Below are 13,878 nucleotides of genomic sequence, written 5' to 3' on the forward strand. Positions count from 1 at the left end.
AAAATGCATTAAAAAAAAAAAAAAAAGACTTGTAGGCTTGGAAACTCAATGGGGATTGCTACGAGTCGGAATCAACTTGATGGCAGTGAGTTTGGTGGGGTTTTTGGTTTTTGTTTTTTAAGATGAAGTGCGTACAAAAGAAAGTTATCTAGGTGGAAATAAAAAGTAGTAGTCTGAGGGTGTCTGAAAAATAAATTGAGGGTCCATTAAATTGCTATTCCCTAAGTAAGTCACTTTGAGAAAGAAAAAGAAAAAAATAAAGCATTTTTAGGACCATGTAGAGAAATTTCCCCTCAGACTAATCTTTTTCATGACTGAGCTATTCTCGAATCTTTTTTCACAAAAATGTCATATATAAAATATTATATTCAAGCTAAATACTTTCAAATTTCATCTACTAAATGTTGTGTGCTTCCTCAGAGGAAAAAAAATTACCCAAAGCACTAATGGAATCTGTAATGATTTTATTTTATTCAGAGCTGGCTTTCCATAGAACAAATTCTAGTTCTCACTCCCATCGAAGAAAAATCATAGCTCTTTCAGTTACATATACACGAAAATTAGCTTGAATTTTTACCTACAAGAAGATGTAAGTATACATACTTCACTTTTACAAGTTGAAGTGAAGACCTCAGAAAAGGAAGAAGAAAACCAACTCTCTCAGAAGTGGTAGTGTCACTGGAGTACACCGGAGTGGCTAACAAAATGTCTCTATCTGATCTCAGCTGCCACCTATTAGAGCCCACACTGCACATGGACTCTGAGCCCTTTCATATTGAAAACTCAAACATCCCAGTGCAGTGGGAGAGGGAGCAAGTACAATACGAAAAATGTGATCCTATCTTCCCTAGCCAACACCTAATGACAGAGAGAGATCAAAGGACTTAATAACAAATTTTTAAAAAAGACTTCTCCAAGTCATTGCCATTTATTGCCCACTGCCTTATTACAGCACCCCCTCTTCTTATGTGGAAACGGATTGGTTTTACAAAAAGTAAAAACCACACCCTTAATAATACATTCCACTTTGCACAGTGCTTGGCTTCTGAACCAAGCAAGCACATTTTTAGAGAGATAGAGTTACATCTCCTAAACTTACTTCAAACTAAAATTTGTATAGAGTATGAAGTTACAAATCAAACAATGGTCGACAATCAACAGCTGGAAGGAAATTATGAAAAAAGGTCATCACTACACACACAACCTTTCTTAACAAAATTACAATGTTTTTCAAGGGAAAAAAATTACCAAAGCTGTGAGTCTACAATACTGAGTAATTTACAGAATATTAACAATGAACCTGCAATGCAAAGAGTAATATTTCTCTTAAATTATAACTTGCTTCCTATCGTGCCTTGAAAAGTATTAAATGCATGAAGACACTTAAGAGCTGGCGTCTAATCAGTGACATTAAATTATCTTTAAATCTAGTTTCTGGAAAGTTCTTCAGTAGCAGTTTGAAAAAAAAAAATTTAACAAGAAGCCTAATTCAAAATCCCAAAGTACACATTAAAGATACTAACAGTTGATTTGGTGGGGGAAAAAAAAAGGTCACAGGCACTAAGGTGTGTAACACCAGTGGGCGGCTGAATCTAAACCTGTAAAAAGGTTTCTTTGGAATTAAGAATTTAAAATAGTATCTTATCAGACATTATTGCTTAAAATGACTTTAGTGAAGAATTTTTTTTAATTCTATGCAAGTCTCCGCTGACAAAGCAAAACCTTTCAATACAAAGACTTTGACATCACGCGCGCGCGCGCGCGCGCGCACACACACACACACACACAATTTGTAAATTAAGAAGAGGATGTAAATCCAAACCACTGAAAATTATCGAAAGCCATCAAAAACACTTATTATTTGGAACATCAGACTTTTGTTTTCACATTCATTGTTCAGATATACCAGGTAAGCTCTTATGGAATGGGTCTTCACGTAATACAAGATTGTTCAATATGCTATTCCATGTGAATGGAACTTGCGAGACTAATTCTCAAAACCTTCTAAGGAGATGCTTAGTTACAGCTCTAGCTCCAATTTCCAGCGAGTCAAACAGCAACATACCGAAAACGGCTCATACACGTGAAGAGATGGGGGGTGAGGGTCCAGGGGTGTGCCCCATTCTTTTGTTTTGGTGGCAGAAGCTGCAAAACTAAAGGTCTCCCGCAGCCATCTGCACCTATCCACACCCTTCATAGCCCTGCAGAGAGCACTTTCATTCACCCACTCCTAAAGACCCTCTGTAGCCCCAGTGGTCAGAACCCTCGGCTTTTCAAGTCTCAAAGGGTGGGGGGCTGTGAGCTCCAGGTTACAAATACAAAAAATAGGGTGGACACAGATCCTTTGAGAACGAGGGACAAGGAGATGCATCTAGATGGGAAGGATGGGACGCGCCACTGAGACCCAAAGGTTGGTAGATTCTAAGGGAGAAGAGCTCATGGGGCAAACAGAGGATGCTGCCTGTTCAGATATGGAGACAGGCAGACGGACAATCCTCCATAGGGGACCGAGGCACAGACGTAGGAGACCCGGTAGGAGATCCTGGAGGGCGTGAACCAGGCACTGCTGAACTCGAAACCAAAAATGGGTTGAGACAGCCTCAAATAGACCCATACTGCGAAGCTGCGACTTACGGTTATACTTCCCGGGCTGAGGGTAAGGGTCGGGTGGACCTCACAGCTCTGGAGTTCTGCCTCCGCAGCGGCCGCCCCAGCCTCCAGAGCCGAGCCGGTGACCTCAGGTACCCTACCGGCCCTACCCACCCAGGCAGGCGCCCCCTTCGTGCTGGCCCGGGTGCGCCTGCCGGGCGGAGGCTGCTCCGGGTAGGGGTGCGCACGGGAGGGCCGCGGGTAGCGCTGCGTTAGCCGAAGGCGACCGCGGTGAGGCTCAGACAGATCCGGCGCCCCCCATCCCTCTCCGGCCGTCGCGCCGCCTCACTCAAGGGAGGGGAAGAGGGGGCGGTGGCTCTTGCCTCCGGCTTGCAGTCAAGTCCGACTCATCCTCCAGCCTTGCGCGGACGCGCGTAGTCCGGGTTGCCCCTTTCCCCCTCCCCTGCCCCCGGCTCTGCAGCTGGCGTCCTTGCCGCCGCCACTCCCGACCCAGAGCCACAAGCCCGAGAGCCCGCAGCCCGGGTAAGAAGGGGCAGAAACGGCAGCAGTTCGGCCGCCGACCCGGAAACTCTTGCTCTGCCAACCGCGAGGCTGTAGGGGGTGTGGACCCGGAAGTGATTTCCTCGCCCCGGTAGCTGCGGGATGAAAGTCTGAGGCCTTTGAAGACCCTGGAGTTCCTAGTTTCGGGAGAGGGAGAGGGTTCTATGGTGCTCAGGTGCGAGGAAAAAGAAGGACAGTAAAGAGCTGGTGGCCAAGAGGTTCTCCGAGATCAGAAACCCGAACTCCTGGGGTGCGGGGTGGGTAACGCGGCTGAACACGCCAAACGGCTTCTGTTTAGGTCGTGTGTTTTCCTGTCACAGGAAGTTGGGCCTGGCAGCTGGAGTCGCCACGGCAGCTCTGCTGTGGAGAAGGGAAGAGGAATGAGAAAACGGTGACGGTCCTCTGCCCCCCAGGTCACTGCCTCACTCCGTGAGTTGAATGTAGCCGTCCAGGAGACGCGAGCCGCCCGCACGGGTGGGACCACTGGGCTTCTTTCGTGAAAACGAGGAGAAGCAAGATCCAGGCTCCTGCTAGAGAGAACCGAGATGTGGGAGACTGAGACATCTTCACATCTAGTTTCTCCAGGGAAGGACTTTAGATCTTAGAAGTAGTTACAGAGAAGCCAAAGCCATATTTTGGAAGGAAGCTCTTTGAACAGTAAGACTTGCACGTCCTTTCTGGATAATAGACATTGATAGGTGGTGGCTGAGGGGAGGGAGTTTATTTTTGTCTCTATAGCAAAAGCACGTCACAGCTTGTCATTCTAACTCATCTCTTCCTTCTCTTATATTTTAAGGTGAGTTCTGTTTTGCTTTCTTGTTTTCCTTTTTCTCCATGGTGTTTTTAGTTTTGCCAAAAGTTCCCTTTGTCCAGGGCTTCTAACCGGTTCAGTTATGACTAATGCGGCGAAATCTGAACAGACCCAAATTTTTAAAATGTGAGTGTACTGGGACTGGAAAAATTACGGGTTGAAGCTGTGGAATGGGAGACTTAGAAGAGGCATAGCCCTTTTCAGGAGCTTGATGCAGGAGCTTGGTGGCTGTGAAGAGCGACACTCAAAACAGCAAGTTGGCACCATCTTTGAGCCCGGCACTGTTGTTTCCAACTCTGCCAGTTAAGAAATTTGGTTGTACCTTGTACAAGTTGCCCTTTTATTCTAAGAGGGAGGTTAAGTTTCTCCCTCTTAGAATGTATCACCTCTTTGATTTTTCCATTCCAGTTATCGCTTGGTAAACCCAGGTCTTACAAATTTGGGTCCATTCCGGTGTCACTTTGTTAGCTCTGAATGAACTGGTTCAAAGCGGTGCTTTTATCTAGTTGTTCTAACTCAGGATCTCAGCTCCATTACTTTCCCACTCTCAAAGAACTTGTGTCTTAGTAGTTTCCGTTTGCCAAATGCTCTGTGCATTTCCAATTTCTTTTGATGTCCTCATCCTATTTGGAGAAGTCACTAAAGCTCATCATGTTTTCATAAGTTACATAAAACCAAGTAATTCAGCCCATGATCTTTCCTCCTTACTCCTGGTTCCCCTTAGAAATAGGTTGTAGAACTATGTAGCAGCTAATATATAGTATATTTAGATAAACTGAGCATCAAATCAAATGCAGTATTAGCCTCATTAAATGTACTTTGTGTTCACTGTAGAAACTCAGTTTCCAATTTCAGTATTCTTGGTTCCCTCTCAGTTAACCAAATTTAGAATAATTGCCTTCTAAAAAGCTTTTTGAAGATGTATTAACTTTATATTATGAAATGTTGAATTGGCAAATGTGATGTATATATTTCTAAAACACTAAAAAATATTTAAATGTCACTTAACAGAAAAAAGGTGTTTAAAAATTATTGGTGATGCTTGTTGATACAAACCAAAAGTTGGTAGTTCGAACCCATTACTCTGCAGGAGAAAGATGAGGCAGTCTACTTCTGCAAAAGGATTTACAGCCTTGGAAACCCTATGGAGCAATTCTACAGTCTTATAGGGTCGCTATGAGTCAGAATCTACTAAGTGGTAGTGGGTTTGGTTTTTATGGTTTTGTTGATAAATGAAGATTAGTGTGATTGGTTCAAGGGACAAGGAAAAAGTTGATAAGAAAAGTAGAACCACTGACTGTTTTCTTGTCTGCTTTATTACAACTTCCTCTCCTTTATTACTGTAAACTAATTTGGGTAGCAAAAGGGTGAGGTTTTTTATGGCTATCAAATCCCTATGGGGCATTTTCACTGACAGAGTTGCCATTTCATCTCTTCAATGTTACAAAGCTTTAAATTAGTGAAAGGAATGGGGAAGGGACCTCAGGCAAGTAACCTCTCAGTTTTCTCATCTAAAAATTGGGATAACAATAATACCTACTTCATAGAGTTAGGGTAGGAAGAAAATGAGTAAATAAAGCATTTAAAACAGTGTCTAGTACACAATAAGGCTTACACGTGTTAGCTATTCCTGTTCTTTTAAGCGTATAAACCAAAAATCAAACTCACTGCCATCAAGTCAGATCCGACTCATAGCAACCTCTCCTTGGGTTTCCGAGGCAGTATCTCTAAGGAAGTAGATTGCCCAATCTTCCTTCTGAGGAGTGGCTGGTAGGTTTGAACCGTCAGTCTTCTGGGTAGCAGTCAAAAGCTTTAGGTACTATGCCACCAGAGCTCCCAAAACACTTAAATTCAACTTGATAAAATCGTATTGTCTGGTGAAAATACAAAGTATATTTTATCACCAGTTTTCAACTTTGTAATGGGAAGAGTTTTTTGTTGTTGTTGTTTGTTTGGCTTGATTATTAAAAGTTTTTAATACAGTGTCTATTTAAAAACTGTTGAAACATTGCTTAAGGATGGAGGGAATGAGATCCTCTTTTTTTTGCCTCAAGAGAATGCGCCTTTTTTTTTTTAATGGAGATGCACTTTCTGCGCATTGTTGGAAATTTCTGTTAGCATATACCACCCAAACTGGTGTATCATCTTGTCAGCTTTGTCTTCTGCTTAGTAAATTTACAATACCCATGTTCACTTACTGACTCTTTTATTTTTCGCATTGCAAAAAAAAAAAAAAAGCTTTTTAAGCTTTAGTCTACTTCTGTAGTGATACCACCTCAGAAACCCAAGGCAGGGTCGCTATGATTCGGGTCTGACTCAACGGCATATAACAACAACTTTACATAGCAAATGTTTCGTACTGAAGACATTATTGACATTTTGTTAGACAGGACTGTCTAACATTAATTAAAGAAAAATGAACAACCCTGCCACATGTGTGCTAACTGGCAGTTATACACCTCCTGTCCCCAGTCATAGTATCAACCAGTGCCCCTACGTAGTTTGAAATAATCCCAGGTGGGTACTACCCCCAATGAGAATGACTTCTACATATTTGTAAGGTCTCATTAGTTAGGCAGAAAATTATTATTTATGCCTAACCATGTTCTAGGAGCTTTGGTGGTTCTGTGGTTAAAGCATTGGGCTGCTGTCCATAAGGTTAGCAAATGGAACCCGCCAGCTAGTCCACAGGAGAAAGATGAGACAGTTTACTTCCATAAAGATTTACAGCCTTGGAAACACTGTGGAGCAGTTCTGTGCCCTCTAAGGTCACTATGAGTGAGAATTGACTCAATGGCAATGGGTTAACCATGTTCTAGAACAATATGAGCCATAAAACAAAACACCACATATTTCCTGTGCCTAGTCACTTGAACCCTTATCTAAAACTCAGTCTAAACATATTGGACACTTTATATATATCTTTCTTTAGTATTTTTAGCTCTGATTACTCCCTACCAGTCTCTTTACATGTATTTCTGCTTTAGCAGTTTCACCTTTATACATGAGTAGTTTGTGTACTTTTCCTGACTTAAGCCTTTGTTTCCTATTTTCATAACAGTGAAAACATAACACTATTTGTATATTTTAAGTAGTCAAGTGTGAATATTTCTTAAAAATAAATTTTACAAATCTTTTAGAAGTATATTAACATTAGGAGCTCTGGTGGCGTAGTGCCTAAGGCATTTATTTGACTGCTAACCAGAAGACTGGTGGTTCAAACCCACCAACCACTCCTCAGAGGGAAGACTGGGTGATCTATTTCCGTAGAGATACCACCTCAGAAACCCAAGGAGGGGTCACTATGAGTCAGAATCAACTCAACAACAGTGAGTTTTGTTTTTTAACATTAATTGGTTTAAAACAAAAACGCTATAACCTCCTTCCATAGTTATATCTTTCGGTTTTTTATTACATTATATTTTATTAAGGTAGGGTGTTCTATGATTAGTAAGTGTTCTAGAGAAATGATGAGTATTAACAAATAAAGCACTTTGCTACTAGATATTTTCCTAACATTAGTTGATCAACACAAGAATTTACTTTAAATTGTGTTCAGGTAACTAAGAATTGTTTTCTCTTTCAGATGCTTAATAGTAAATCTTGTTATTAAGAGTTTGTTTCAGGTTTTAATAAAACTACAAATATTATTAGGTTCTCTGTGATAAACCAAAAAAAAAAAAAAAACTCACTGTCCTTAAGTCGATTCCAACTTATAGTGACCCCCTTTGGGTTTCCAAGGTGGTAAATCTTTAAAGAAGTAGATTGCCCAGTCTTCCTTCCATGGAATGGTTGGTGGGCTTGAACTGCTTGCCTTCTGGTTAGCAGTCAGATGCTTTAGGCACTATGCCACCAGAGCTCCTTAGGCTGTCTGTGATAGTGTTTCATAAATACCTAAATTCTGTAGCCCTTTTATCAAATCAAAGAAATTCCCATAAAATAAGGTATTTGAGTATTCCAGAAAGCAAAAGAAGCTATACAGTATCAACTTTATGTACATTGTACCAAAAAGACAACCTTTAAAGTGTAATAAATTCTGCAGTAGCATATTTTTTAAAAAAATTGTTTTTATAATTATGCCATGTGACACAGTGGCTGAGAAGATAGACTCTAGTATGGCAACAGTTCTGAGAATGGCACAGTACCAGGCGGTATTTCGTTCTGTCGTACATAGTATCACTAGGAGTTGAAACCTACTTGATGGCACCTAACAACAACAACACTGACACTGTATTTTTAATACAGCTCTTTTCTTCTGGGGGCTTGCAGTCTTCAGGCAGCAAATCTCAAAATTCGTAAAGTTTTGTTGTTAATCTGAGGTGAAAAGTCATTGTTAGATAGAAATTCTGAGGAAAAAAAGACACTACCCCTTTTACGTGTTGCATAAGGTAGGTTTTAAGAATGAGTTTATGAAAAAAATTGAACTGAAAAAATTCCATGAGGTGCAGAGTGAGAATAAATAAGATGTGTTCAAAACTTTTCACAAAATGAAGTCTCTCCATCCTTATTATTATCCATCATTATTTACTGTAATCTCTCTACTGAAATATCTGTGATTTCTCTGGACCTGAATCAGTTAAAAAACACTTACTGTTTCAAATAAAACTTTTGTACAAAAATTTGATTTTTTTTTAATATTAGGCTAAACTTTATTTAAAATATAAAACAATACTGGATTATTTAAAGATTTTTTTACAGAAATTTTCCAATCATAGTCATAAGGCATTTTTTAATTATTATTAAGGGAAACAAAGGTTCTTAAGTGATACTATCATTTGTAGTTCAGAAAACAGAACAAATTATTCATAAAATATTTACAATCACTTCTTGAAAATGGTCTTTTTTTTTTTTCCTGTCTCCATGACCATTGGAGCAGTAAGGAACTCATTCAATATGAACAAAACATTTTAATGCCTAATGGATTTTAAAAAACAACATTTATCTCAACATTGTTGAAAACAAACTCCATATTAGATATTCTTTTAGAAATTGGCTATGGTTTCTTTTGTGTGTGTGAGAGAGAGAGAGGAAAGATTTTCAATCCAAAGAGATGAATTTTAGTGTAAACCCAGAAAACCAGACCATTGCAGCCAGCCGATTCCAGCTCAGAGCAACCATATACTATAGGATAGTGTAGAACTACCCTACAGGGTGTCCAAGGGAAGCAGACTGCCACATCTTTCCCCTGAACAGCTGCTGGTGGGTTTGAACCACCAACCTTTTGGTTAGCAACTGAGTGCTTAACCACTGTGCCACCAGGGCTTCTTTATTTTACTCTAGCCATGGAAAGAAATTAATAATAGCACTTAATGAGACAAAGAATTATTGGACTGTGAATTATTTTCCAAGAGTGAAATTGAAATTCAATTACTCGTTGGAAATTACCTAGCAAAAACTTAACATGAGTCGGGATGGTGGGGTTGTATATATATACATGTATTGAATACATTGGTGGGAAATATTTGGATTACCTGGAGAATTGGTAATGGTAATAGACGACTATTATGTCATCAGAAAGCTTTTATCATGGACAGTCAGACCAGACTATCCCTAGCTACAGGCTACATTTCTTCTATATGAAAAAGTTTCAATAATTAACTTACTTTCTTTCTCCAAAGAGGAATTAAGAATAAAATGTAGTATAAGTTTCAATGACAAAAAAAAAAAAAAAGGAAAGCTTTTATCAACTGACCAAATGTTTATGGCTCTGTGATAGGCATCTCCAAAGAAAATTGTTCATTTTTGGCTTCCAAGAGATTATAACCTATGAAAATGAAAAAGTGCTTGTAAATAAAAGGAATGAAATCTGTAAAGTAATGAAAGTGCAAGTAATGGCTTGGTGCTTTCCCAAAAACTAGAGTTTAAAAGGGAGCTCCCGGTAGCTTAGTGCCTAAGGCACTTGACTGCTAACCAGAAAGCTGGTGGTTCAAACCCACCGGCCACTCTTCAGAAGGAAGGTTGGGCAATCTACTTCTGTAGTGATACTGCCTTGGCAACCCAAGGAGGGGTCACTATGAGTCAGTCCAACTCGAGGGCACATAACGACAACAACAGAGATTAAGATGTTTCACTTAAGTAACTTCTAGGTAGTAGAAGGTATAACCTTTTAAAAATCAGAACATTTTAAACTATCTTGGATGGAAATCTTTCTAATTTTTCTTTTCTTTGTCAAATATAATAAACATAGTTTAGGTTTTTTTGTTAACATCATTATAAAGAGAAATTATTTTTTATACATTGATTCTTAGGATTGTTTAACCCTTGCCTGAAGTGGTCTCAGACTCCAAAAGTTTGAGTTCTGGTGTCTGCTTTCTGTCTCCTTCATCTCACATTTCTCAGTCCTGAGGAAGAATATTTTGAAGACAGTATATGGGACTTTATTTATCTGGGTATTTATGATAGCTATATAGAAGCCTGTTTTACTTACATTATCACTTTGAACTCTATTCCAGAAGACAAGATGTTTATTTTAAACTATAGCGCATCCAAATTTCTTATGTCAATGTTCTCTTTTCCAAAGATTCTGGAGTGATTGTCAGTGGATATAAAGTAGCTAACTAGTTCCAACTTCTAAACTGTTAACAAATATGTCAGTATAACATTTTCTTTTATGTAATTTTTTGGGGAAAAGTGTGTATTATTCTCTATCACTATGGTGATGCAGTGAGTTAAACCCTTGGCTAGTAACCAGGGAGTTTGAACCCATAGGCCACTCTGTGTGAGAAAAGACCTGGTGACCTGCTTTAAACCAAACCAGACTTGCTGCCCTCAAGAGGATTTGACTCACAGCGACCCCTCCTTGGGTTTCCAAGGCGGTATCTCTACGGAAGTAGATTGCCCAATCCTCCTTCCAAGAAGTGGTTGGTGACCTGCTCTAGTAAAGACTGTAGCCTAGGAAACCTTATGGGGCAGTTCTGCTCTGTCCTATAGGTTTGCTATGAATTGGAATAGACTTAACAGTATTGGTTTTGGTTTGGTTTTGGAGATAACAAAAAATCCAATGTTTGAACTTTTTAAGTTGGTTCTTAGAATGGTTATGTGAAAATAAAGTTGTCAAGTTAGGATGCAATATTCTATTTTTTAACTTGTCACCAATTATGCTATTTAATTTAATCTTTCAAGGGATTCTTCTCTGTTTATTTTATGAAGCAATGGGAAATCCAGAAAACATAGAAGAGACCTATGTTGCCGTTATTCGTCCAAAGAACACCGCCAGTCTCAATTCTCGTGAATACAGAGCTAAGTCATATGAAGTGAGAGAAAATTAATAGCATTTGATTTGGTATTATTGAATGCCACATTATCATTTATGTATAAAGTCTTACATATCTATAAATTCTTAACTGATGAGCTCATTATTTTGGATCTCTGCCTATCACTTTTTTTATTCTTTTTGCTGCATGTCTTTTAATTATTGTGCTGTTCGTTGACCCGGGTAGGTTTTTAGATGTTCAGAGTTACTCATTTGAATTTTCTTTAAAATGTATAGATTTAACTTTTAGTTCAATATATTAAATGGCTTTCAAAACTTAAAATAAAACCACTACCACCCACCAAAAAAACAGCTCATTCAAAATTTCTATCTATAAAGTATTCTTAGTTGTCATCTTAAATAACTGATTCAACAGTCATTTTTAAATAATCTTATTTTAATTAAATTTTGACCACTTATTTCTCTGTAGTTTTGAAATATGTACTTATACTAGTAAACGTATAATTGAGGCAAAATACATATTTATAACAGAATTGTTATCTCTTCTGTGCAACAGTTCCAAACACCATGAAATATTTCTAATTTAACCTGACTCCAGCTAATCATCTAGCATTTTGATTTAATTGCTTTTTTAAGGTTAGTTATCAGAAACCTATTAAAGGTTACTTCAGAGGTTCTCAGTAGGCGGCTGCTGCTGCTGCTGCTGCTGTTGTGCTTTGGCTAGTGGTTCTCAGTCCTGGTTGCACTTTAGAATCACCTGGGGAACTTTTAAAACTCTCAGTACCAGGATTCATTCTTCTGAGCTTCCTTTTCAGATTGAGCTGAGATGGGTCTGGATATTGATATTGTTTTTAAAAGCTTCCCAGATGATTCTAATATGCAGCAAAGCTGGAAAAAGACTGTTAGTTTATAGTAGTATTCTAGAGGATATCAACTTTTTCTTAACTATTTTCTCATTTAAGATTTTGTTGCATGAAGTTCCCATTGAAGGACAGAAAAAAAAGAGAAAGAAAGTTTTGCTGGAAACCAAACTTCAAGGCAACAGTGAAATAACACAAGGCATACTGGATTATGTAGTAGAAACAACCAAACCAATTTCTCCTGCCAATCAGGGTATCAGAGGTAGGAGACTTTTCTTTCTTTCTTTCAGCAGTTTGTTTTAAATACTTGTAGAGATGGACTTTGAAGGGAAAAAAAAAGCTATTAAAATCAACGTCTTTGTATTTCTTTCCACTTAAAAAACTTGGGAAACACTGAGAAAAATTTACTGTTTCAGCCAAGCACCTTTAAGAAGTATCTTGAGCATAATTTAAAAAAAAAAAAAAAACTTGAGAAACACTTAAAGAAGTCACAGTGTTAATGAATTGTTTAATGGAAAGGAGAGGAAAACAAATGGTGATCTGAAACTAAAAAAATATAAATTACTCTTGCTAGAAGTAGAATTCCCAATTAAGTATTTTTGAACTACTATTTTTATTTCTCTCTTCCAGGACAGCAAAAACTATAAACTTCTCTCTCCATTAGTAAGTAAAAGTTGAAATTTCACAAATCAAGGGAGAGTACTGAAAGCTAACACCAGATAGCAGAAATTTTCTTGCAATTCATGATGAGAAGACACTTTCCAGAGAGCTAAACTGAAATGTAAAAGCATTAATCCTGAAAGATTGAAGCCCCATTTAAAATATTAGATAATATATAGCCTAACAAACAGATTTAAAATTAAAGATCAGTTTTCTCAGACGTCAACCTTAAAAGAAGCAGATAGTATTCAGAAGTTTCAGAAAACATTAACTATTTCCAAGATTGTTTTGTTGTTGTTAGTTGCCATTGACTTGATTCCAACTTATGGTGACCACCTGTGTGCAGAATAGAACTGCTCATAGGGTTTTCAAGGCTGTGACCTTTTGGAAGCAAATTTCCAGACAGGCCTCCAGGTACCTCTGGATGTGTTCCTTGCCAACCTTTTGACAAGTAGTTGAATACGTAACCATGTGCACCACCCAGGGACCAGGGTTGAAGGATGATAATTAGAAAGATAAAGCTAACTGTAATCAAACAACTTTAATTTCAACCACTGTTGAGAACAGTTGTTACTGAAATAGTACTTCTCTGTGCCTACTTTTTTGGGTTTTTTTAAAAAAACGTCAGTGTGTGTTTTCCTGTTCCTTTTTTTTTTTTGGTATATGATTTCGGGAAAAGTTTACAGAACAAATTGGTTTTCCATTCAACAATCCATACATATTCTGTTTTGCGACATTTATTGCAGTCCCCACATTGTCACAGCATTCTTCTCACTTCCTCCCTGTACCCATCTCCTCTGGGCTTCCTAGCTCTTAACTCTGGGCAAATGTTGTCCTCTTAATCTCTTATCCTTGATTGTTTTAATGAATGTGAAACCTCCTGATACTACTGTTAACCTTATAGGCCTATTGTTTAGTTGCCAGTTGAATCATGGGGGTTAAGTTGACTTCCTAGCTTGAAAGCTGTCTAAGGGCCATAGTCTCAGGCATTCAACCAGTCTTCATCAGATCAATAAGCCTGGTCTTTTTTATGATTATGAGTTTTGTTCCACATTTCCCCTACTCTATCCAGGACCACTTTTTTTATTATTATTTATTTATTTATTATTGTGATTTGGGTGAAGATTTACAGAGCAAATTCACTTTCCATACAGCAGTTCACATATACTTTGTCTCATGTCATT

At 38.4% G+C, this 13,878-nt stretch overlaps 1 protein-coding gene across 1 annotated transcript in view; it reads left to right on the forward strand.

Annotated features, from left to right (window-relative positions):
• The first annotated feature begins 11,112 nt into the window (after nt 1-11,112).
• Nucleotides 11,113-13,878, forward strand: part of KRIT1 (KRIT1 ankyrin repeat containing) — a 36,334-nt gene continuing 33,568 nt past the window's right edge. The window contains exons 1-2 of the mRNA XM_007939819.2: nt 11,113-11,214; nt 12,137-12,296. Coding sequence (XP_007938010.1) covers nt 11,113-11,214; nt 12,137-12,296 — 262 coding nt within the window. The remainder of the gene's footprint in view (nt 11,215-12,136; nt 12,297-13,878) is intronic.

This window comes from Orycteropus afer, unplaced genomic scaffold (genome assembly GCF_000298275.1).
Source record: "Orycteropus afer afer isolate SDZICR_OR568_19922 unplaced genomic scaffold, OryAfe1.0 scaffold00063, whole genome shotgun sequence".
Lineage (NCBI taxonomy): Eukaryota > Metazoa > Chordata > Mammalia > Tubulidentata > Orycteropodidae > Orycteropus > Orycteropus afer.